The sequence below is a fragment of the Hemiscyllium ocellatum genome, chromosome 47 (genome assembly GCF_020745735.1).
Source record: "Hemiscyllium ocellatum isolate sHemOce1 chromosome 47, sHemOce1.pat.X.cur, whole genome shotgun sequence".
In the NCBI taxonomy this organism is placed as follows: domain Eukaryota; kingdom Metazoa; phylum Chordata; class Chondrichthyes; order Orectolobiformes; family Hemiscylliidae; genus Hemiscyllium; species Hemiscyllium ocellatum.
In genome coordinates, this window is record NC_083447.1 from 11,517,078 (window position 1) to 11,542,421 (window position 25,344).

Here is a 25,344-nt window from a genome sequence, read left to right on the forward strand (position 1 = left end):
GGACTGGCCACATAAAATTACCCTGTCGTGACCAGGGATGTGCAGGCTAGGTGGGTTAGCCATGGGAAATGCAGGGCTGTGAGGACAGGGTAGGGAACAAATCTGGGGGGGGATGCCCTTCTGAGGATCAGCGTGGATTCGATGGGCTGTATTGCTTGCATCTTCACTGCAAGGATTCTACGATTCAAACATGTGAAAAGCAAGACCACCATTTGTATGGCACATCTCATGAGCAACTTATGTCTCAAAGATTTTACAGCCAGTCAAGTACGTTTTGAAGTGTAATTAGTACTGTAAAGCAGGAAACAGTCACTAATTTTGCCCATAGCTAACTGGGACAAACTAGAGTGCAAGCATGATCAGATAATCTGTTTATGTGACACTGAGGGATGAACAGTGGCCTGGACACCAGGGATAAATCCCTTACCGTTCATAATAAGGATCCCTTATATGTGCGAGAGCAAGTAAATTGGCCTAGGTTTAATGTTTCATCCAGAAGATGGCACCTTCAACAGTGCAGCACACCCTCAGTACTGAACAAACAAAACAGGTATAAAGGAGAGGAGTTATCAAGACAATGTTGAATTTGAATTCCTTTCAAGTAATGGCATATATATGTAAAAAAAGTGCTTATATAAGAAAAAAAGCAAAATTATTGATTCACAATCAAACCAGCGTTTTTCTCTAACACAAAGAATGCTGGTGAAATCATCATGGAGAGAGAAACAGACATAATGCTACAAGTTGGTATGACATGTCTTCAGAACTGACTAAGGGTCACAGACTCAGATGTACACACTAGAAACAGACCATTTGGTCCAACTCATCCATGCTGACCAGATATCCTAAATTAATCTAATGCCATTTGCCAGCACTTAGTCCATATCCCTCTAAGCGCCTCATATCCATGATGTGGAGGTACTGAGGTGGACAAAGTCAGGAGTCACACGACACCAGGTTATAGTCCAACATGCTCATTTCAAATCACAAGCTTTTGGAGCGCTGCTCTTTCGGACTTCACCTGATGAAGGAACAGCACTCCAAAAGCTTGTGATTACAAATAAACCTGTTGGACTATAATCTGGTGTTGTGTGACTTCTGACCCTTCCTATCCATGTACCTATCCAAATGCTTTTTGAGTGTTGCAATTGTACCAGCCTCCACCTCTTCCTCTGGCAGCTCATTCCATACACACACCACCCTTTGTGTGGACAAGTTAGCTCTTAGGACTTTTATTTCTTTCTCCTCTCACCCTAAGCACATGTCCTCTGGTTTTAGGTTCCCTTACCCTGAAAAAAGCCTTTATAAAATCATGAGGGGGCATGAATAACAAACTACTATAAGGTTCCCCCCTTCAGCCTCCAACGCTCCAGGGAAAATAACCCCAGCCTATTCAGCCTCTCCCTATAGCTTCATACAGAGTTGGAATGTTGATTCTATTTCTCTATCCACAGATGCTGCCAGACCTGCTGTGGTTCTGCAGCATTCTGTGATAATTTCAGATTTCCAGCATCTGGTAATGCTTTCAGTTCAGCATTTAACTTTGTGCAGTTTCTTTAATTACACTCTCTAATGATTACCACCCAGTACTTTGGAACTTGTCACAGGGCTGGGCAGTCATGTGTCACCTTGCCTCATGCAGTCAAACCTTTGTCCTTTACTCAGAAGGTTTGGGGTGCTCCCAGCAAATTCTTGGATCTGAGTACACAATTTAAGCTGGCCCCACGGGAATGCCGAGTCATCCAAGCAGCTTTGCAAGGACAAGACATTAGAACTAAAGCCTTGTCTGACAGTTCAGCAAGCTATAAACAAACATCACTGCAAATGTGAAGAGCAGAGGGCTCCTTATATCCTAGTCAACATTTCTTCCTCAATATCACGTTACGGCAGTCATCCATTTCATATCCAATTCTTAGGATTAAACTACATACATCAAAATAGCGTCTGCATTACAAAAGTAATTCATTGGCTATAAAGCTCTTTGGAACATGATAAGAAGGTGATAAGGTACTATATAAATATAAGTTCGATCACACTCATCCCGTAAAATTTGTGCTTAAGACAAACTGCAGCTTTTTTTTCCCCAGGGGAACGATATGGGCAAAGGATCAGTAATGATGTTGCAACGGGAAATGACCACATCATTCGCAAGAGACTTACCAAAATCAGTCACTGTGGCACGTACTCAATCTCACACATGAATTAGGAGCAGAAGGCCATTCAGCCTGCTCCACCGTTCAACAAATCCACAATCCTACCTAACCCAATAAACTCCTACCTCCTTGTTTAACATGTGTGCCTTAAAAATATTCAGACTTCCACCGCCCTTTCTAGACGAGAGTTCCAAAGACACTCAGCTTTCAAAAATATTTCAACTCATCACCATTTTAAATGGGTGACCTTGATTTTTAAACACTGACTCCTGGTTCTAGATTGTCTCATGAGAGGAACATCCTTTCCTCATTCACCCTCGTAAGAACCCTCGATCTTATTTATTCCAATTAAGTTACTTCTCTCACTTCTGAACTCCAGCTGATACAAACATAAGACAAGATGCCCATTCTGGCAACCGGCCTGGCAACTATTTCCAACACACTGAAACCCTTCCTTAAATGAGGTGACAAATACAATGGGTTCTTACACACTAAATTATAAAAGGATACAGCACAGGGTGTCATCAAGTCCATAACACCTGGAGATGCTCTCTGCAAGAGCAATCCAATTTCGTTCCAATTCAAATGCCCATTGCTCACTACCCTGCAGATTTACTCCTTCAAGTCTTAAGCCAATTTGTTTTAAAAATTAAGCTTCCTTCCACTAGTCTTTCCAGCAGCACATTCCAGGTCCACTGTAAAATCAAAAAGTCTCATATCATCTCAGTTGAACTGCCTTTGATCAACGGCCTCTGATTTATATCTGCCAATAAGAATAACTTTCCCTTCTTAGTCTGTCAAAACCCCTTTATGAGACTAAAGGCCTCAGTAGGTGAGTACCTTTCAACCAGACGTACCAGGTTCAAGTCCCATTTCAGGACTGGTTGGTCAGGGAAGAAGCGTTCATCAGCAGCTTAACAATCAGCCTGCTATTCCTTCCAATACCTTCACCATTTCCCAAAAGGAGGAAAATACTGAGAAATTGGAACTAACTAAACAATGGTCAACATCTTTTTTTTCCTAAATCTTGATGCCAATTTAGAACAAATATTTGTGCTTATGAAAATGCCCCTCAAATTGAAGATTAGCTTTACATGGCTTCTGCCTCATGAGTCAGAGTTTGCTGTTATGTTGGGCTATCAAGACAATACTTGAATGTATTCTTCATCTAAGCCTCAAAGTTTGACCACTATTCTCTGGCCAGAGTCCAAAAGACCATTTGCAGTCATGCAGAGGCAATCAATGGTTGTTTGAGCAGTCCTGTAGTTTATGTGACCAGCGACCATAATCAATATTAGAAATGGCAGCGCAACACAAAATAGGAGGGACTAATTTTTGCCCTAACTGGGGATGATGGGAATAGTCCCTAGGAGCATTGTCTTCGTACATTAATATGTATGCTCTGTACGAACACAAATTAAAAACAAACTTGGCTCTGACTAAAATGTACAATAACATCAAAACAAATGCTAGTCTCTTGCATACAATCCCGTAGTGTTCCTCAAATCAATAATGTGTCCCCGTTGTTATCTCCTAAAGGCACTGAATTATCAAACAGATGCTACTGTGCTAGCAAGTGTCAGCAGAATTTGCAGCTAACACCTCCCATTGTAGCTGGAGGTTCTTTGGGCATTTTCCCCGACAGAGAAGTGGTTCCACAATGCTGAGCTTTAATTTCACAAGAAGCTGAAGTTTGCCAAGAGGAAGCTTACTTTCCTGAGCTGGACTGTATGTCGCAAGGAAAGCAAGTGGGAATTAATAATGCACAATGACAAACTGTTGCTTTCACAGGCTCAAATCATTGGGCAGGCTTCTTCTTTTGGAGAAAAACTGTGCACCTTGCTGCTGGGTAATGGGGTCTGTGCGAGGGTTTAAAAAGGCAGAAGACAGACTCCAGTGCTTAGGTATCAGCGGAGGTCTAAGTAGGAGTCTGGCAAAGAGGGATGAAGCCAGTGACAGCAAAACGTTCACAACGGGGCCTTAAAATAAATAGCAACTTTCGCCCAATAGACTCTGACCTGACCCAGAGACTGCAGCTGAACTTTCACGGTCAGGCCCTAACTGGGGATGATGGGAATAGTCCCTAGAAGTCAGTGCAGGGGAGGACGAGAAGCTTCAGACTTTAAGTGGGGAAAGATGTCCAGACTATGTCGGAGTTGGGTAAACAGCACAAGTGAGCCTTTTAACTCAGATGACCCAGACCCCAACTCATCATCTTGATTTTCGAGCAGTGAGTGAACAGAAATGATAACTGAGTAGGTCCCACCAATCTCAGTGCTTTGTACATTTTAGTCACTAGGAAATAAAGTAGCTCATAGTTAAAATAAAACTTTGTCTCACCCAGAGAGATTGAAGCCATGCACATGCTGAGGACAAAAAAAACGCAATCCAGATCATGAAGTTTTAATCTTACAATTCTGGGACCAGCTACTGGATACATAGGTATAGCAAGTTAATCCCCTATTTAGTGATCAAGGGACCAATCAGTAACACGAAACCAGAAAAGGGGTCACACAACACTGATCTGGTTTGACTTATCCTCCTTTATCCATGGAACACCAAGTACATGGAAATGGAGGGATAATTACGAGTGGGAGCACAAGTTTATACTTTAACAACTCAGGAAATGACACTAATCTGGGTGGCAGTGGATGCTGTGAGGAGGATGCTAAGAGGCTACAGGGTGACTTGGCCTGGCTGGTTGAGTTGGCAAATACTCGGCAAATGTGAAGCGATGTGGATAAATGTGAGGTAATCCACTTTGGTCGAGAAAACACGAAGGCAGATTACGATCCGAATGGTGGCGGTTTAGGAAAAGGTGAGGTGTGAGGAGTCCTGGGTGTCATGGTGAAACAGTCGGCTGATGGTTGGCATGCAGGTGCAGCAGGTGGTGGGGAAAGTTAATGACAGGATGGCCTTCATAGCGAGAGGATTTGAGTATTAGAGGGAGGATGTTTTGCTACAGTTACACAGGGCCTTGAAGAGGCCCCATTTTGAGTACTGTATGCAATTTTGGTCTCCTAGTCTGACGAAGGACATGTTTACGAATGAGGGAGTTCAGTGATGTTTCGCCAGACTGATTCCTAGGTTAGCAGGCCTGACAGATGAAGGAAGACTGGATTGGTGGGGATTGTACTGACCAGAATTGAGAAGAATGAGGTGGGATCTCGTAGAAACAAGTAAAAGTCTGATTGGAACTGGACAGGCTAAATGCAGGAAGAATAGACCCAATGTTGGGAAAGAAGTGTAGAACTAGGGGTCACAGTCTCAGAATAAGGGGTAAGCCATTCAAGACTGAGATGAGGAACAATTTCTTCACTCAGAGTTGTGAACCTGTGGAATTCTCTACCATAGAAAGCTGTTGGAGCCAGTTCACCAGGAATATTCAAGAGGGAGCTAGACGTGGCACTTGCGGCTAAAAAGATCAAGGGGTATGGGGAGAGCGTGGGTGGCGGATACTGATCCGCATGATCAGCCACGATCCTGTTGAATGGTGGTATCGGCTCGAAGGGTCGAATAGCCTACTCCTGCTCCTATTTCCTATGTTTCTATATTTCTACATTTAACCTTTGGTTTCAAAAATGAACTGCAAGAAAACAAACCAGAAAAATCGATCTCAGTGAGCAGCCTGCCCAGACTCTGTGTGCTTCATTTCAGCCATAGAGTAGGGGTGGAAGCGATACATTGAAATGATCTTAAAGAGGACGATCATAAAGGAGAGATTACAGAAACTGGCTTTTCACCAGAATGGACGTGGTCAGAAGGATAATTGACTGGATTATCCATAAAGAAAAATTTTGATACAGCAAACAGGAAAAAAAAAATCAGTCAACAAGTTGGGAATTAGAGGGATTTTATGATCAGTAAAAGAAGATGAGGGAGAATTTGGGAGGACGATTTTTAAGGTGCAAATTCTTCAAAGGCCAAAATAGAGTTGGAAGTACAATCCATAATGACTTTTAAACAGAGTTACATAAATAAACATGAAAAGTTCAAGAAGATACAAAATGAGGGACTAGTAAGCACCACAACTCTTTTTAAGTTGCCAATTCTATGAACCAACTGACATGCCTTTACTATGCAAGGCAGAGTGTTTAAGAGAAGAGAGCTTACGCTGGAATGTATAAAACATTGGCTAGGCCATAGCTAGAGTACTGTATGCAATTCTGGAATCCATATTATAGGAGGGATGTGATAGCACTGGAGAGGATGCAGAGGCGATTTACCAGAATAATACCTGGGCTAGAGAGTTTCAGTAATGGAGAGAGGTTGGACAGACTGGGAAGAAACTTTTCCCTTTGATAGAGGGATTACGATCTGTGGCACAGATTTAAGGGAGGGGGCAGGAGGCTTACCGGGGGGGGGGGGGGGGGGGGGGGGGTAAGAAAAACTTTCACCCAGGGGGTTGTACGAAACCGGAATTAATTGCCTGTAAGGGTGGTCAAGGCAGAAGTTTTCATAAGATTTAATAAGCATTTAGATGTGCACTTGCAATGCGAGACATACAATGTTAAGGGTCAAGTGCTTGAAGTTGGGTTAGCATAGTTGGGTGGTTGTTTTTGACCACTGCAGGCGTGATGGGTCAAAGGATCTTTTTCTGTGCTTTAGATCTCTATGACTCAGCCCAGACTTGGAATAAAACAGAATGAAGTAAATATACAATTATTTACAAATTCCTTTAGCTAGCTTAAGGCACCTGAAACCATTTTGTAACCAATTAAGTACTTTAAAGTTCAGTCACTGTTGCAAGTGCAATGGCCACTCGCTACACAGCAGTATCAAACTGCTATTTGTGGGATAATGTCCAGGTGATTGGCTTATCTGAACGATGCAAGTTTTCTGATCTGCATGACTCTATAGGTAGTGTTTCTACTGTGCTATAAAATATAATTAATTTTAAATCTAAGAATTTGACCTGAATACAATCTTCAGAATGCACCATGCTTCTAAAATTAATTTTAAACTTTCTATATCATGTCTTCCAGTCTGAATCTCTCCAATCAAGTCTCTATTAAAACATTGAAAAAAACCCAGATGAAATCACACAGCTTCCATGAGAGCTATGATCAGTGTGCAACATCCTTCCTTGTCTGCCCTACAACCTTTGATATGGTTGACCGAACCACACCCCTCCACAGTCCAGCAGAGTGGACCAGCTCTCACTTGACTCACTTTGTACTTATCCAATTGCATCATTCCCATGAACACATTTGAAATCTGCAGTCTCGCCGGTTCATCCAGATCTCGTCTCACGCTAAACTGAACTGTGTGGAATTATGACTTCTTATTCAATCTCAAATCAAATTCGATTCAATATCCATATCTCCCAGTTTGCCTACTTTCACATCTATAATAGTACCTGCCCTCAACTACTAACTCAACACACATCTCAGTCATGTTCAGACTGACACTGGAGATTTACCCATCCATTCTCAGTCTTCCCTGTGCAAATATAAAACTCTCATCCCCCTCCACACAAGCCCCATCAAAGTCTTGGCCATCTTTATCTCTGTCACTTCCCCCACCCTAACTCCAAGCAAACTCTCCATTTCAGGATCATCTCACTTACTCCTCATTTCTTCATTGGTGGCTGCGCCTGAAACAAATGAAGTCCGAAGATCTGAAACTCGCTAAATTTCTCTACTTTACATTCTACATTAAAATCCTTCCGAAACTCATTTTCCCGTCCAAGCTCATGCTCAACAGTCTTAATGCCTGCTTCTTTGGCTCAACATTATAATTTCCACTCATGACTCGAAGCAGTGTAGTGGATCTCTTTCTATGCAAAAGAGATGCTACACAGATGCAAGTTACTTCTTTCATTATTGAAAATATTGGTGAGAAAATATGATTTTGCCAAGCAATTTTCTTCTAGACTGTTTCTCAATAAGCAGTTAAATCTCACCCTTCTGCCCACTGCTAGCAGGGAAATCATTATTAAAAAAGCAAACCCAGCAGCAGTTCACTAACTGAACTATTGCTACTATATATGTCTGCTTTAATTTAAGGGGCAAGTCCTTAAGACACACATTGCCAAGGTGGTGCAGAAACAGGGTACATTGCTGAGCTTCACATTACATTGGTAACTGCATTTCACCACACAGTTGCTAACTGCTCTAACATTTTGGAAGAAAATTAGAACATAGAAAAGTACAGCACAGAACAGGCCCTTTGGCCCCTGATGTCGTGCCGAGGTTTAATCCTAATGTAAGATATAGTAACTTAACCTGCGCACCCCTCAACTCACTGCTATCCATGTGCATGCCCAGCAGTCGCTTAAATGTCCCTAATGACTCTGCTTCCACCACTACAGCTGGCAACACATTCCATGTATTCACAACTCTCTGCGTAAAGAACCTACCTCTGACGTCTCCTTTATACCTTCCTCCTAATATCTTCAAACTATGACTTCTCGTACCAGTCAATCCTGCCCTGGGGAAAAGTCTCTGGCTATTGACTCTATCTATTCCACTCAAAATTGACTCATTGGAAGGTCAAGGGATAATGAGTATCCACTTACACTGGTCTAATGGAGGTGGTACTGCTCCCATTGACCACGCTGTGTGATCATCTACGATGTGGACTGTGAGGTTTGGATGCCAGTGGGAAATAATCTCAACGGGTCCATAGTCCTCTGCTCGCTGCAAATGAAATAGGAATACGCAGATAACATCATTAAACAACTTTAAATATTTACGTTCACAATAGAGCTTTAAATACTTTAAAAAGCTTCCAAACATACCTTAATTATTTCAGGGTCAGCATCCGTCTGCCCAGTCAGAAGATTTTTTGTCTTTTGGAACTTCCTCCTCTTGTACTTGTTCAACACTAGGGAGGAATGGACAACTGGTTAACCAAGAGCCATTGGTTACTCCTGAAAGGCACAGCACCAGGACTGATTTGCAAACCTTCCTGGGCTTCCCAAACACATCGTCAAACCTCACTGGTGTACCACACTGGAAAGCAAGCTTCACTATTTCCAGAACCATTACAAAATGTACAGATTTTAAAGAGTCACAATTCTCCAACTGACCTGTGTTTTAGACACAAGTCAACAGAAAAACAAGGACCTGGTTACTACACTTAAGAATTACTATTTATTACAAACAAACAGCCTATAGATGTAGGTAAACAATTATGAACCATCAGCATATATCAGTATTGTTAAAATTCTAATCCCCTTGCACGCTCCTCCTTACACACACACAGAAAAACAGACAGGGGAAAAAAAAAGGATGTTTGGATTACTAATCTAATGATAATACCACTGTGTCACTATCTCCCCCAAACTGAAGGTAGACAAAGTCAGAAATCACACAACGCCAGATTACAGGCCAAACAAATCACAAGCTTTCAAGTTCACAAGCTCACCTGATGAAGGGGCAGCGCTCCAAAAACTTGTGATTCAAATAAACATGTTGGACTATAACCTGGTGTTGTGTGACTTCTGACTTTGTCCACCCCAGTCCAACATCGGCCCCTCCACAAATTGAAGATGTACTTTGGCTTACTTCTTGTTGTTGACACTGTAGCCAGGCGTCTGTACTGGGCTTTCCTCATTGGATCGGGATGATACCCGCTCTTGGTGAAATATATGTGAATGTACATGGAACCATTGGATTTCATATGCTGTAATAGAAATAGTGAGTGTTATTTTCAGATTTATATTGAGCAACTCTAATAAATCCTGACTGATGGCGAAAACTGAAGCCTATTTAACACTAACCGATATCACAACATACTCAATTTATTGCTAATTTTCAAAACTATGACAAATATGCTTCAACAATGCACTGTATTCCCTATTATTGAACAATGTGGCTCAGTGGTTAGCAGTGCTGCCTCACAGCACCAGAGACCCGGGTTCAATTCTACCCTCGATAGTGAGTGAACTCTGCAAATTCTCCCCATGTCTGCGTGGGTTTCTTCCAGGTGCTCCAGTTTCCTCCCACAATCCAAAAGGGGAGCAGGTTAGGTGGATTGGTCATGCTAAATTGCCCATAGTGTCTAGGGATGTGTAAGTTAGCCATGGGAAATGTAGGGATAGGGTAGGGGTCAGGTCTGGGTGGGAAGCTCTTCGGATAGATACGAAGTCGATGGGCCAAACGGCCTGCTTCAACACTGTAGGGATTCTATTTGGAGATTACAATTTTTTTTTAAAAATCACCATTTTAATCACATCTGAATGTAGCAATTAGCCTGCAAACATAGACCCTAAAGAGTGACTGTACCATTGAGAGAATATCGCCAGTCATGACTCACAAAATTCTACATCACCTCAATACAATGAGGAATTGTTAACCCCTTTTCAAAGTCCTTGGACAGTTGATTGGGATGGCAGGGGGGAGTGGGAGGAGGTTGAAAATCCTGGCTGTGTTCCTAGGATCTGGGAGACAGAGGATTACCCAGTTGAGACACATCTAACATTAAAAGCATTAGGAAGGTAGATACAGTGAAACAGTTTTCTCTGGTGGGGAGAAAACCAAGAATGTAAATAGTGGGTTAAAATTACACCCTGTCATTTACGAGCAACATCAAGTTTTTTTTATTTTGTAAGCACAATGGGTAACAAATTTGGGAACTCTCTCCCCTAAACAGTTGAGGATGTCAGGACATTTTGGATTTAGAACTGAGAGGACTACATTGTTAGGGGAGTTAATAACAGATATGGACCAATGATGGGAAAAGAGATAATAGATGCACATCAGCTTTGGTATAAATCAGAGAGTGGAGCAGGATCAAGGGGCTGAGTGCCCCTATTCCTATTCTCAGGATACAATGCTCTGAGCAGCAGACATTGGCAATTCCAGATTCAAGACTACAGTTTTCTCTAATATTCTGCAACCCTGTCCAATCTCCATCTGAGAAACTGTAAACAAAGCAGGCGAGAAGGAAGAAATGAATCCATTATTTAGAAGCAGGAAGCAGATGTCAAACAGATGAGAAACAAAATTTAATACAGAGGCACAAGACAGAGCAAAAAAAAAGCAAAGCAGGAAAGAAAAAGGCTCTTTTCAATATTTAACTCCCATTTGAATCTTGTCTTAAAAAGAGACAAGGGTGTCATATGAATACATTAAAAATTCACCAGCAGATGCTGCCAATATTAATTAAATGAAAGCACAGAAGCAATGGTTTAGTGGTAATCTCACTGCATTAGCAATCAAGAACCCCAGGCGAATGAGTGGAGGACGCAGGTTTGATTCCCACCATGGCAGATGGTGAAATTCAAATTCAACAAAAAGGTGGAATAAAAGGCTAGTCTAATGCAACCACCATGGATTATCGTAATAACTCACCTGGCTCACTCAGGGATGGAAATCTGCCGTGCTTACCTAGTCTGACTCCAGACCCATGGCAATGTGTTTGACTCTTAACTGGGCAATAAATATTGGACTCTCAATGATGCCCATATCCCATGAATGAATTTTTAAAACTTAATGATTTATTTATTTAATTAAATTAGATTAGATTCCCTGCAGTATGGAAACATGCCATTTGGTCTAACAAGTCCACACCGCCCCTCTGAAGAGTAACCCACCCAGACCCACTCCCCTCTGAGCTGAAAATGTGTTGCTGGAAAAGTGCAGCAGTTCAGGTAGCATCCAAGGAGCAGGAGAATCGACGTTTCGAGCATGAGCCCTTCTTTCTCCACTCCCCTCTGACTAATGCACCTAACAATATGGACAATTTAGCATGGCCAATTCACTTAACCTGCATACCTTTGGACTGTCGGAGGAAACCCACACAGACACAGGGAGAATGTGCAAACTCCACAGAGAATCGCCCGAGGCTGGAACTGAACCCAGGTCCTGGTGCTGTGAGGCAGCAGTGCTAACCACTGAGCCACTGTGCCACCCACAAAACCATTGCCAGGGTTCACGAGGTCTCCGATTGTGTTTGCGGGATTCTTAAGGGGGAGGGGGAGCAGCCCCAACTCGTAGACCACATAGCCACCAATGACATTGGTAGGAAAAGGTATGAGGATTTAATGCAGAAATTCAGGGAGCTAGGGTAGAAGCTTAGAGCTAGAACTAGAACAAACAGAGTTATTATCTCTGGTTTGTTATCTGTGCCACATGCTAGCGAGGGAAGGAATAGGGAGAGAGAGGAGTTGAACTCGTGGCCACAGGAATGGTGCAGGAGGGAGGAATTCAGATATTTGGATAACTAGGGCTTATTCTATGGTAGGTGGGATCTCTACAAACAGGATGGTCTATACCTGAATCCCAAGGGTACCCATATCCTGGGGAGATATTTGCTAATGCTCTTCGGGAGGGTTTAAACTAATTCAGCAGGGGGATGGGAACCTAAAATTGTAGTTCCAGTGTCCAGGATGTTGAGTATAGTCAGGTCAGAAATAAGGTTTTGAAATCGCAAGAGTGTACCCGCAGCCACAAAGGTGGTTTGAAGGGTGTCCGGAATAAGGTGGGTGATCTTGCAGCATGGATTGGTACCTGGGACTTCAATGCTGTGCCCTTTTTGGAGACATGGATAGAGCAGGGTCAGGAATGGTTGTTGCAGGTTCAGAGGTTTAGATGTTTCAGTAAGAACAGGGAAGGTGGTAAAAGAATGGGAGATGTGGCATTGTTAGTCAAGGACAGTAGTACGGTGGCAGAAAGGATGCTTGAGGACTCGTCTACTGAGGTAGTATGGGCTGAGGTTACCAACAGGAAAGCAGCGGTGACTCTGTTGGGAATTTTCTATCGGCCTCTGAATAGTTCCAGAGATGTAGAGACAAGGATAGCAAAGATGATTCTGGATAGGAGTGAGAGTAGCAGGGTAGCCGTTATGGGGCACTTAACTTTCCAAATGTTGACTGGAAACGCTACAGTTCGAGTACTTTAGATGGGTCAGTTTTTGTCCAATGTGTGCAGGAGGGTTTCCTGACACAGTATGCAGACAAACCAACAAGGGGCGAGGCCACATTGGATTTGGTACTGAATAATGAACTAGGCCAGGTGTTGGACTTGCAGGTAGGTGAGCACTTTGATGATAGTGACCACAATTCGGTTATGTTTACTTTAGCGTTGGAACGGGATATGTATATACCGTAGGGCAAGAGTTATAACTAGGGGAAAGGCAATGATAATGCAATTAGGCAAGATTTAGGATGCACAGAATGGGGAAGGAAACTGCAGGGGGATCGGCACAATTGAAATGTGGAGCTTATTCAAGGAACAGCTACTGCGTGTCCTTGATAAGTATGTACCTGACAGGCAGGGAGGAAGTGGATGAATCTCTTGTCAAGAGGAAGAAGGAGGCTTATGTAAGGATAAGACGTAAAGGCTCAGTTAGGGCACTTCAGAGTTACAAGCTAATCTGGAAAGACCTAAAGAGAGAGCTGAGAAGTGTCAGGAGAGGAAATGAGAAGTCGCTAGCAGGTAGGATTCAAGGAAAACCCTAAGGCTTTCTATAGATAGGTCATGAATAAACGAACAACTAACGTAAGATTAGGGCCAATCAAGGACAGTAGTGGGAAGTTGTGTGTGGAGTCTGAGGAGATAGGAGAGGTGCTAAATGAATATTTTTCGTCAGTATTCAAACTGGAAAAAGACAATGTCGTTGAGGAGAATACTGAGATACAGGCTACTAGACTAGACAGGATTGAGGTTCACAAAGAGATGTTAGCAATTCCAGAAAGCGTAAAAATAGATAAGTCCCCTGGCCAGGTGGGATTTAACCTAGGATTCTCTGGGAAGCCAGGGACGAGATTGCAGAGCCTTTAGCTATGATCTTTATCGTCATGGTCTACAGGAATACAGCTCCTGTACCGCCAGAAGTCTGGAGGATAGCAAATGTTGCCCCCTTGTTCAAGAAGGGGAGTAGAGACAACACTGGTAATTAGAGACCAGTGAGCCTGACTTTGGTTGTGAGTAAAGTGTTGGAAAGGGTTATAAGAGGTAGGATTTATAATCATCTAGAAAGGAATAATTTGATTAGGGACAGTTAACACAGTTTTGTGAAGGGTACGTCGTACCTCACAAACCTTACTGAGTTCTTTGAGGTGACCAAACAGGTGGATGAGTGTATAGACGGTTGATGTGGTGTCTATGGATTTCAGCAAGGTCCTTTGATAGGGTTCTCCATGATAGGTCATTGCAGAAAATATGGAGGCATGGGATTGAGGGTGATTTGGATCAGAAATTGGCTGGCTGAAAGAAGACAGAAGGTTGATGGGAAATGTTCATCCTGGAGTTCAGTTACTAGTGGTGTACCGCAAGGATCTGTTTTGAGGCCAGTGCTGTTTGTCATTTTTATAAATGACCTAGATGAGAGCATAGAAGGATGAGTTAGGAAATTTGCAGATGACACTAAAGTCGGTGGAGTTGTAGATAGTGCCAAAGGATGTTGCAGGTTACAAAGGAACATAGATAAGCTGCAGAGATGGGCCGAAAGGTGGCAAATGGAGTTTAATGCAGAAAAGTGAGAGGTGATTCACTTTGGAAGGAGCAACAGGAATATAGAATATTGGGATAATGGTAAGATTCTTGGTTGTGTAGATGAGCAGAGACATCTGTGTCCATGTACGTAAATCCCTCAAAAGTTAACAACCCTATCAACCAGGGTGACAAGATGGGGTACAGCATGTTAGCTTTTACTGGTACAGGGATTGAGTTTTGGAACCATGAGGTAATGCTGTAGCTGTACAAAACTTTTGGTGTGGCTACACTTTGAGTATTGCATATAGCTCTGGTCACCACATCATAGGAAGGATGTGGAAGCTTTGGAAAGGGAGCAGAGGAGATTTATGAGCATGGTATGGAGGGAAGGTCTTATGAGGAAAGGCTGAGCGACTTGAGGCAGTTTTGTTCGGCAGAAGGTTGAGAAGTGACTTAATTGAGATATAAGATAATCAGAGGATTAGGTAGGGTGGACAGTGAGAGCCTTTTTCCATGGATGGTGATGGCTAGCATGAGGTGACATAGCTTACATTGAGGAGTCATGATTTGGAGATGTTGGAGATGATTTGGATTTGCCGGTGTTGGACTGGGGTGTATAAAGTTAAAAATCATACAACACCAGGTTATAGTCCAACAGGTTTAATTGGAAGCACACTAGCTTTCGGAGCGACGCTCCTTCACCTGACGAAGGAATGTCGTTCTGAAAGCTAGTGCTTCCGATTAAACCTGTTGGACTATAACCTGGTGTTGTGTGATTTTTAACTTTGTACATTGAGGGGTGGTAGCTACAGGACAGATGTCAGAGGTAGCTTCTTTACTCAAAGTAGTAAGGGCATGGAATGCCCTGCCTGCAACAGTAGTAGACTCACCAACGTTAAAGGCATTTAAATGGTCATTAGACAAACATATGATGAAAATGGAATAGTGTAGGTCGGCACAACAGCAAGGGCCAAAGGGTCCGAATTGCGCTGTAACGTTCGATGTTCTAAACTCATCAGATCTGATGCAAGTTGAAGGTATAAATGTATTATTTTCTCAGACATCTGGACTATTAGCTTAATAACAAAACAGGGAGCCCACTTCTAACATTCCCCCTTTTAAAGTCTTTTCACTTTAGCATTATTATTGGGACCAGAAATCTCAATAAGCGTTGATTGTAATTCACTGTAATTCAGAATGTAGCCTGACCTGACAGGCATCATTTGATGCGATACCTCCCTCTCTCAGATTTGAGGCCATTCTCAGCCTTTTCACGTGCAACCCTCTCCATGTGCATCACTGCCCGAGATCTTCACGGAAACTGCAGGACTCCCCTCACAGATTGTGGCCCAGAGCCAGAGGCATAACGGGGGAAGGAGGCACCGAACTCCACATGGCCTTCACCTTGACCCCTCCCCTCCCAAAACCCAAGAGTTAACCTCATGCCTGATCCACAGCAGCTTCAAGGAAACAAAAAGGAACTGAAAAGGTTGACGGGCTCAACAGTGACCAACATCACAATGGTCTGGGTGGGTGGGTGGCTTGTCAAGAAACACAACTGTAGCCAAGGCAGAGCCAGCAAGAACAGGTACCACCAGGCAACAGCCGCAATGTCACACGTGAGCATCCCAGTAGGTGTCTAAAGCCCAATGAGCAGATTGAATCTAGTAATTCCCAGGACTTTAAACTGTTACTGTAAAACAGATTGAAGAAACAGTCAAAAGCCATTTTCTCATACCTCAGTTGTTTCTATTTCTCCGTAGTGTTCATAACATCCTGTCCCAGATTCTCCACTCGTCCAGTCTCCATACACCAGGTCGAGGTGCTCCCAGAAAAGTGGAGCACTGTCGTTAAATTCTGTGAAATGCTCATTCTCTGAGATATAAACACGTAGGTCCTGCAAGGATCATAAAGGAGATATTTAATGTAAATAACGAGGAATGAAAAGCAATTGATGAAATGTGAGTATTTCTGCAGTGATCTTGGAGAACAGATAGTTGAGAGAACATTTGACAGAGGAGTTCAAAATCATTTGGGCTGTGGACAAAGTATGCAAGGAGAAACTACTGTTGGCAAAAGGAGGGAAAACAAGTGGGCACAGATTTAACACTATTGATAAAACATGTAATGATAAAGTGAGGAAGACGTTTTCACACACTGAATGGTTAATATCTGGAATGCACTGTCTCAGTGTGGTAGAGGATCTCTAATCAAACCATTCAAGAGGGGATTGCATTATTATCTTAAAAGGAAGAATGCACAGGGTTCCAGGGAGAAACTGGGAAACTGACACTTGGTGTACTGCTCCTTCGCCATGATTGGATTAGACTAGAATAGATTCCCTACAGTACGGAAACATGCCAGTTGGCCCAACAGGTCCACAGTGACCCTCCGAACAGCAACCACCCAGACTTACTCACCACCCCATATTTACCCCTGACTAATGTACCTAACACTATGGGCAATTTAGTACAGCCAATTCACCCTAACCTGCACATCTTTGGACTGTGGGAGGAAACCGAAGTATCCAGAGGAAACCCACGCAGACACGGGAGAATGTGCAAACTCCACACAGACAGTCGCCTAGAGGCCGGAATCAAAACCAGGTCGCTGGCGCTGTGAGGCAGCAGTGCTTACCACTGAGCCGCTGTGCCACCCACAGGGTAATGTGACAGGCAAAACACTCTCCCCTATGCTCCAACTGGCAACTCATCTCCTCCCCATCGTGAGTAATTAGGGATGGGCAGTAAATACTGATGCCTATCCAGTGACACTTATATCCCATGAGTTAAGCTTATGGAATGACTCTCTGATCTAATCTGCACATCACCACTGAACTGCTGAACACTCAAACACATGTAAAATTCGAATGAAATTGAGAAAAGGGCCAATTCATTTGCTGACAAAAGCACTTGGAATGGCAAAGGCAGCATGGGAATTGTTGAAGGATCACTGACAAGTTAATGGAGATACAAGTTTTATTATTTTTCCAATATATGTAACACAGAGCCAGGCCATTAGCCCAATGTAGAAAAGTAAGAACTGAAACATAAGCTGCTAAAGGATCTTGATTAGACAACAACTGAACCATTCATTATCTACTTTTATTATACAGAGAAAGGACGGCTCTTGTGACATGCTGGTAGCATTGAGCCAGAAAGCCCAAGCTCAAGCCTCAACTGCTCCAGAGGTGTGTTATGACATTAAAAATACCTAAAAGGCGAGAGGGGAACCAAAGGGTCAAAAATAATTTCCCAAAATTATACCAGACAGTCTCTTTGCCTAAAGAACAGAAGATTGATGAATGTCTTGATCGAGGGTTCACCTGTGTTTATGATCTACATACCTCCTGCCAACTCCACCAACATGACCTGTCATTCTGCTCATGCTCATTTGCTTACTGAGCTCCCTCTAAACACATCAACACCAGTTAGCCCAACTACTCCTTGCGGCTCAGCGTTTCACATTCTAACCACACTGGATACTCTCCTGAACTCTTTACCGCATTTATCCCCGATAACCTTGTTATTATGATCCTAGCTCTGGTCTCTGGTGGATAGACCATCTGTATGTCTATTGTATTAAGCTCATTCATGACCTCTATCAAATCATCTACAAACCTACTTACTTTAGGGAAAAGGGATGGCTCAGTCTGGCGTCATTCTAACAAATCTTCAAATGCACCTTCTCTCAAATCTCACGGTCTATCTTATAATATAGAGTAGCAGCACATCCACATTATTCCAACTGTGATCTAAGGTTCTACACCTAAACACAACATCTTGTCTTTTTATTTCTAGCAAATTTCTATCATGTATCCTTGGCTTTAGGCATCTTATGCTAGATGCTGGGACGAAGAATGTTGATGAACTCTCTTAAAGTTCCACTCCCTTTTGTTCAATCACTGCTTTCAAAGTCTGACAGTGCTTCCCTTTTTATTGATGGGATGTTGGCATTGCTGGCTAGGTCACCCTTTGTTGCTCATCTCCCACTGCGTTCAAGGTGGTGATGGTGATCATTATCTTGAACTGTTGCAGTCCATTCTTACTTCAAAATGATGCATTTGGCCTAACCATTGCAATAAAAAAAATCTCTCACAGCAACAGTTTGACCCAATCTGTAGCACTTAGAATCACATCCTTCCTGGATTTCAGCTAAACTGACATGTCTGTGCAGTAATCATTTATCAGTGATATCCTCATGTAAGACTTAAGCCAAGAGCCCAAACCCTACACCTGTCTTAAGCCAACTGAAGGGTCCCTGGATTTGAAATGTGAAGTGTTTTCTCTCCACAGATGCTACGCCTATTGAGTTCCTTCAGCAAACTTTCCACAACAACAATACAAATAAATAAATGCACTATTCCAATTGCATCTTATGCTAACTGAACAACACATCGGTCATCAGAGGATTAGATATGTTGCTAAATGAAGTGTCAAATGCATAGGTAACGAGAGTATGGTAAATGGGAGAAAGCATGCAAGAAAGAAGAAAAAAACTATATTAATTTCTACAGCCTGGGATATTTGTCACATTGGTACAATTATATTGTTTATAAGATTGTTGGGCTTTCAGACTGTGCCTTTAGTTTAAGGTCAAATGAAGGGGGTCACACAAACTATTGTCAAGTCTGACAGCCAGCCCAGGTGGCTTGGTCATTAGACATTAAAGGGTTCACAGACTGTTTGACTAGGAAGAAGGTACTTGGGAAAGAATGGCAGCAGACAGTGGACAGACTGAGAGCTTACAAAGGGCCAGAAACAACATGTTCAAGATGCTCAGTTGGAAAGAGCTACACTTTGAACTATACATTAACTTCTAAGATGAGAGAGCAGAGGTGTCAAGGATAGCTAATTCGCAACCTTATTGGGTTACAGACTTTCCTAAAATCTCACTGAATATCACATACAGGCCAGGTTGCTAGGGTCTAGGGGATAGCAAGCAGCTAGAAGTCTCTATGGTTCTCCAAGCCACAATGTGGGTGAAAATGTGCAGACAGAATGGAAGAACACACTTGGAGCTGTTTGCATTGGAGGGAGAATAATTGTGAAGAATAATTCTCCAGTTGGAGGTTAAAAGGGCAAAACAATGGAAATAAACCCTCAGGACTAGGAATAATCAGATATTAATTGGAAAGTTGAATTTCGTTTTAGAAAAATGATCAGTCTCAGTGTAAATCATAACAACATGTAGATGAGATTCAACAGGGTCTAAGCACTGATCCTGCTGAACCCGTGGGAGAAACTCAGCAGGTCTAGCAGCATCTGTAGAGAGAAAGCAGATTTAAGCTTCAAGTCCAGCAACCTTTCTTTAGTTAGCTTTAAGGCAAATTTAGTTTGTGGGCTTTTGGCTTAAATATATGAGGCTACCACTGGGTCCAGGAGAACGTGAGGACTGCAGATGCTGGAGATCAGAGCTGAAAGTGTGTTGCTGGAAAAACACAGCAGGTCAGGCAGCATCCAAGGAGCAGCAGAGTCGACGTTCCGGGTATGAGCCCTTCTTCAGGAATTACCACTGGGTCCAACAAGGCACAGTGTCTGCCGTGGTTCAGCTGAAAGTACTCTCACCTGAGTCAGAAGGTTGTAGGTTTAAGACCAACTCGAATGAGTTGGTATCACAGAATCCCACAACATGGCCACTGGCCCAACAAGTCCATACCAACCCTATGAAGAGCAACCCACCCAGACTCTCCAACACTAATCTACATTTACCCCCTGACTAATGCACCTAGACTACACAACACTGTGGGGCAACTTAGCATGGCCAATCCACCAAACCTGCACATCTTTGGATTGTGGGAGGAAACCGGAGCACCCGGAGGAAGCCCACACAGGCATGGAGAGAAGTTAAGATTTTTTTTGTGCTCAATTTTTTAATTTGTTTTTTTGTCTCAAAATTTTAAAAATTTTCTAAAAAAATTCAAAAAAACTTTATTTTTTGTGCTCTATCAACCTTGCTGAAAACAAAATTACCCAACCATTTCTGCTTGCAGGAGCTAGTAATGTGTAAATTGTTCAGTTTCTTACATTGCTACAGTGACTAGACCTCAAATGGAATCATTGGGTGTAAAGAGCTTTGGGTGCTCTAGGGTCCTCAAAGGATGTTCGCTAAATAATCTTCCTTGTTCTCTTTCAAGAGATCAAAACAAAAACAGAAATGCGTGGAAAAGTACACCAGATGCTTCAGAAGTTAAGTTCAAGATTTTGAACAGAACTCTTTACTTCAACTGAAAAGCAATTTACTTCCCTCTAAGATGCAAACACTTGCATTGTCTATGAGAGCTTTATTTTGTGCTGGTGGTGATGGAGGTGTTGTGGTGAATGATTCAGAAAGCAATTTTACTGTACCATGAGTGTGTCTTTGGGGAAAAGATTGCGGCTGGGCTGTCGCGCTACTCCCGTCGGATCGCTCTGCTCTGGGGGTGCACTTCCACGGCGGAACCAGCTGCTGATCAGCCAGATGATAAAAATTCTGAAAAACATTTTTTTTTAAAAAAGGTCACCGTTCAGTAAAATAACAGATTTAAAGCAAAACTCTAACACACTGTCTGCGATAGCTCACCTTCCAAAAGCAAAATCCCTTCCAACTGAGATCAGGATAATCAAAGAGGTCAGGAGAATTACTGAGGTGCATTTGACAAAACATTAATCACCAGATAGAAAACTGGAATTCGCTTTGTGAAGAGTACATTAAAAAATGATAATTGAAGGGAATTTTAATAACTAGAAACAGCCTGGAAGAGGGAGACATTTTAGAAGCAGGCATTTTCATCACAAAGGCCTAACCAACCAGGCCATCTTGCTTCTTCCAGCTGTGGTGGCTTCAGCCCAAATTCCTGGCCCTCTATTCTCCTCAACACTTGACAAGAATATAAAATCTACTTTCCTAGTCTAAGCTACAAGTTGTACCTCCCTGATCCAGCTACATCAGGACCAGGCCTATGCCTAGCCAGAGAATATGCTGGTCCATGGGAGGTCACACGTTAGGGTTAGTGGGAGGTTTTAACTCAGTCCTTTCTCTACTCATACCTCTTCTAAGAGAGCTGACCTGAATGAAATTTCCCTGGTCCAAACATCTGATGGTGACCGCCGATGAGCTATCCAACTGTTAGTTTATCACATTTACAGAAGGGAGGTGACCCATTCTCCTTCTCTATCTTATTTAGAAAATCTTTCAGCTCTGTTTCCCTAATCTTCGTGCGGTAAAGGGCCTGTTCCTGAACTGTACGTTGATTTGTTTGAATGGGTGGAAAAGTAGCAAATGGACTGTAATTGGAGAAGCGTGAGGCTATGTCTCTGCGCAAAGGAAAACAAGCAAGGGGATATACAACAAACAAGAGGATATTGAGAAGAGTACAGAAAGTGAGAGTGCATGCCCACATATCCCTGAGGATAGCAAGACAGGTAGATAAGGTGGGAAAGAAGGCACTTGGACTGCTTTCCTTCATCGGGTCACCACATCGCAGGAAGGACAGGAAGTCGAGAGCAAAAAAGAGCTTACAGAGAAGACTTACAAGGACTGCAGTTTATAAACTGCAGCATTAAGAAGTTGGATCGGTGCTAGGGTTGGTTTCCTCAGAACAGGAAAGTGAGGAGTGGTCTATTCAAGGTACACAACATACTGAAGGGTTTGTATAGAGTGAGACAAACAGGGCCTATTGCCTCTCGCAGAGATGACAATTCCCACGATGCACAGATTTAAGGTGATCAGTAGAAGGATTACAGGGGACATAAGGGTGATGATGGTTTCAGATTCAATACCCAGTTTCATAATTTGAGTCAGAAACTCTCAACTCATTTAAAAGAAGTCTGGATCTGGACCCCTGAAGCAGAGTAATCTGCAAGGCTGCATACCAGGTGGTCAAAAATGGGATTACAATGGGCGGCTAGTTTATGTAGCTGAATGGGCCAAATGGCCACTTTCTGCATCATAGCTTTTCTACTGTTCTAATTTGAAATCTGTTCATGTACTTTCTTTCATCTTTTTGAAAGGGAATTGGTAGCATTTGAAATTACATAGCTACCACAATGGAAGACATTCCATTCTCCAATGACCTATGGAAAATTTCTTTTAACTCCCTGCTTCACTCCTCTATCAGTTTGTACTGATTAGCCATAGATGATTGAAATGTTATTTAACGACTGAACCTCTCAAAAGTCTGTCATAACAGGAGCATCAATAAATCATTCAGCCCCTCAGGCCTGTTCCACCATCCGATGAGATTGTAGTTGGTCTGCATCTGAACTCTACACAAAGCCTTGCTTCCAGAACATTCCTGATGAAGGGCTTTTGCCTGAAACGTTGATTTTCCTGCTCCTTGGATGCTGCCTGACCTGCTGTGCTTTTCCAGCACCACCCTAATCTAGACTCCAGAACTCTTACTATCTTACTCAAACCAGACCTCTCAGCCCGTTTTGAAATGTCCAAATGTCCTCCTTGGAGGGAGAGATCTGAATTTCCACTGGTCTGTGTGAAGAAGTGTGCTCTGAAAAGCTTTTTTAAAAATTTATTCATTTTTCATTGGAAGTTGGTGATTGCACCATCATTTACTGCCCATTCCCAATTGCCTTTGAGAAGGTGGTGATGAGTCATCGCATTGAACCACTGCAGTTCTCGTGGTGTCAGGAAACGTGCAGCGTTGTTGAAGGAGTTCCAGAATTCTGACCCAGTGACACTAAGATGTTTGCAGTACCTAGGTCAGTGCTCAGAGGTCTATCCAGTTTCAATTGCTTTGTACCTTTTATGCAAACAAGTAGCAAGCAAGGCTACTTCGCAGAGCGGTTAATAGACTACCACATTACTGTGGACCTCGAGTCTCACGGAGACCAGAGCAGGTAAGGACAGCAGATTTCCTTCTCCGAAGGACATTACTGAACCTCGACAATGGTCTAATGGCCATCATCACTGAGACTCGCTATCAATTCCAGATTTAGTAATGAACTTAGTCATTCTGGATTATTAAACACATTAGAAGCACACCAGCTCTCCATAATGTCCCCTTATCAACGTCCACACACAACAGGAAATAGTTTGCACCCATCACCCTTCTATTTCACAAGCCTACTTTCATAACTTGAACCTGTTGCCCCTGTTGGTTCTACTTAATCAGAACGAAATCCTTTCAGTGGAGCTAATGTTTCTGAACACGATGTGACTCTCACCTGAATAAAACACCTTTGATGACTTGCCAGGCATTGGGGGGTTGCTGCTGCTGTGGTTGCTGTTGCTGTGGCTGCTGTGTCTCGACCCGATTTCCTTCTGATACTTGGACCTGCCCATCTGCCACCACTTCACTGCTGACCTGCAGAATGCAAACACAACCACCTCATAGAAATGGGCAAACTTTCAACCATGAGGGAGAGATAAACAAAAATGATGGAACAACGTGTAAACTGTTTGCATAAACAAATCAGAAAATATAGGGGTCAAGCCACATTCTGCAGACCTGGGCAGAAAACCTAGATGGATCGTCTGGGTGGGAAGTCTATCAGATGAGATGTTGAACTGAGGCTTCACCCACCCTCAGACAATACTAAAGCAGAGCAAGAGAATTGCGTGCTGTCAGGAACAGCATTATCCTCAAGAAGCATCCAGAGCGATCTGCTCAACATTTAAAAGACATTTGGACCTGTACATGAATAGGAAAGACTTGGGCTAAACACTGGAGGGAGAGACCTGTTTAGTTTGGGAACCTGGTCATAGTTGCTGAGTTGGACTGAAGGGTCCATTTCCAAGCTGTACAACATTATGACTCTAATAGCTACAGGAATAGTTTGCCCTATATTTGTCCTAGGCCTCCTACAGTGTCCAGTGAAGAACGGTACATCATCCATTTACACACTTTACAGCCTTCAGGACTTAACAGCGAGTTGGATAACTTGAGACCATGAACTATGTCCTTCCTGAAGATCAGCAACATAGTTCTGGTTTCAGCAGAGTTGACCAATACGTTGTTTTAGATTAGATTAGATTGCCCACAGTACGAAAACAGGCCATTTGGCCCAACAAGTCCACAATGACCCTCCAAAGAGGAACCCACCCTATACTTACCCCTGGCTAATGCACCTAACACTATGGACAATTTAACATGGCCAATTCACCTGACCTGCACATCTTTGTGATGGTGGGAGGAAATCAGAGCACCCAGAGGAAACCCACGCAGACATGGGGAGAACGTGCAAACTCCACACAGACAGTCGCCCAAGGCTGGAATCAAACCTGGGTCCCTGGCGCTGTGAGGCAGCAGTGCTAACCACTGAGCCCCCGTGCCTCCCACTTCTTAATACCTACTGTGGATCTATGTCACTTCTCTCCAACCATTACAACTTCCTTTACCTATCTTCTAAAACACCTGCTTTTGCCCAGACACCCCCGTCCCACCCATTATAGAACCCACTTTTCCAACCCCTCTCCAGTTTCAAAGCACATCTACATTTGGCTGAAAATGTTAATTTTCACTTCCACCTCCACATGCTGCTAGTCCTGTTGAGTTTCTCTTTGTTTTACATTGTAGAACAATCAATTTGGCCGTATATTTCACTGCTGTTCATGGTAGCTAGCTCTACACGGAATGGCCACTTGACTTTCTACATAACAAATAATTATATTTCAAATGCAAGATCATTTCAGAACACCAAAAACCTCCTATTCATCCTGAAGACTTTTTTTTCAAAAAACAAATGAAATAAAATGTTACTTTAAACAAAATGAAAGAACTGTGAATGCTGGAAATCAGAATCAAAACCAGAAACTGCTGGAAAAGCTCAGCAGGTCTGGCAGCATCTGTGGAAAGAAATCAGAGTCAACAT

The 25,344-nt window shown here is 42.8% G+C and overlaps 1 protein-coding gene across 1 annotated transcript in view; it reads right to left on the bottom strand.

The window, feature by feature from the left end:
- Nucleotides 1–25,344, bottom strand: part of clptm1 (CLPTM1 regulator of GABA type A receptor forward trafficking) — a 63,064-nt gene that overhangs the window by 22,206 nt on the left and 15,514 nt on the right. Inside the window, exons 2-7 of the mRNA XM_060855918.1 lie at nucleotides 23,698–23,837; nucleotides 20,884–21,007; nucleotides 16,275–16,433; nucleotides 9,665–9,782; nucleotides 8,896–8,981; nucleotides 8,674–8,794 (exon numbers count right to left, since the gene is read on the bottom strand). Coding sequence (XP_060711901.1) covers nucleotides 8,674–8,794; nucleotides 8,896–8,981; nucleotides 9,665–9,782; nucleotides 16,275–16,433; nucleotides 20,884–21,007; nucleotides 23,698–23,837 — 748 coding nt within the window. The remainder of the gene's footprint in view (nucleotides 1–8,673; nucleotides 8,795–8,895; nucleotides 8,982–9,664; nucleotides 9,783–16,274; nucleotides 16,434–20,883; nucleotides 21,008–23,697; nucleotides 23,838–25,344) is intronic.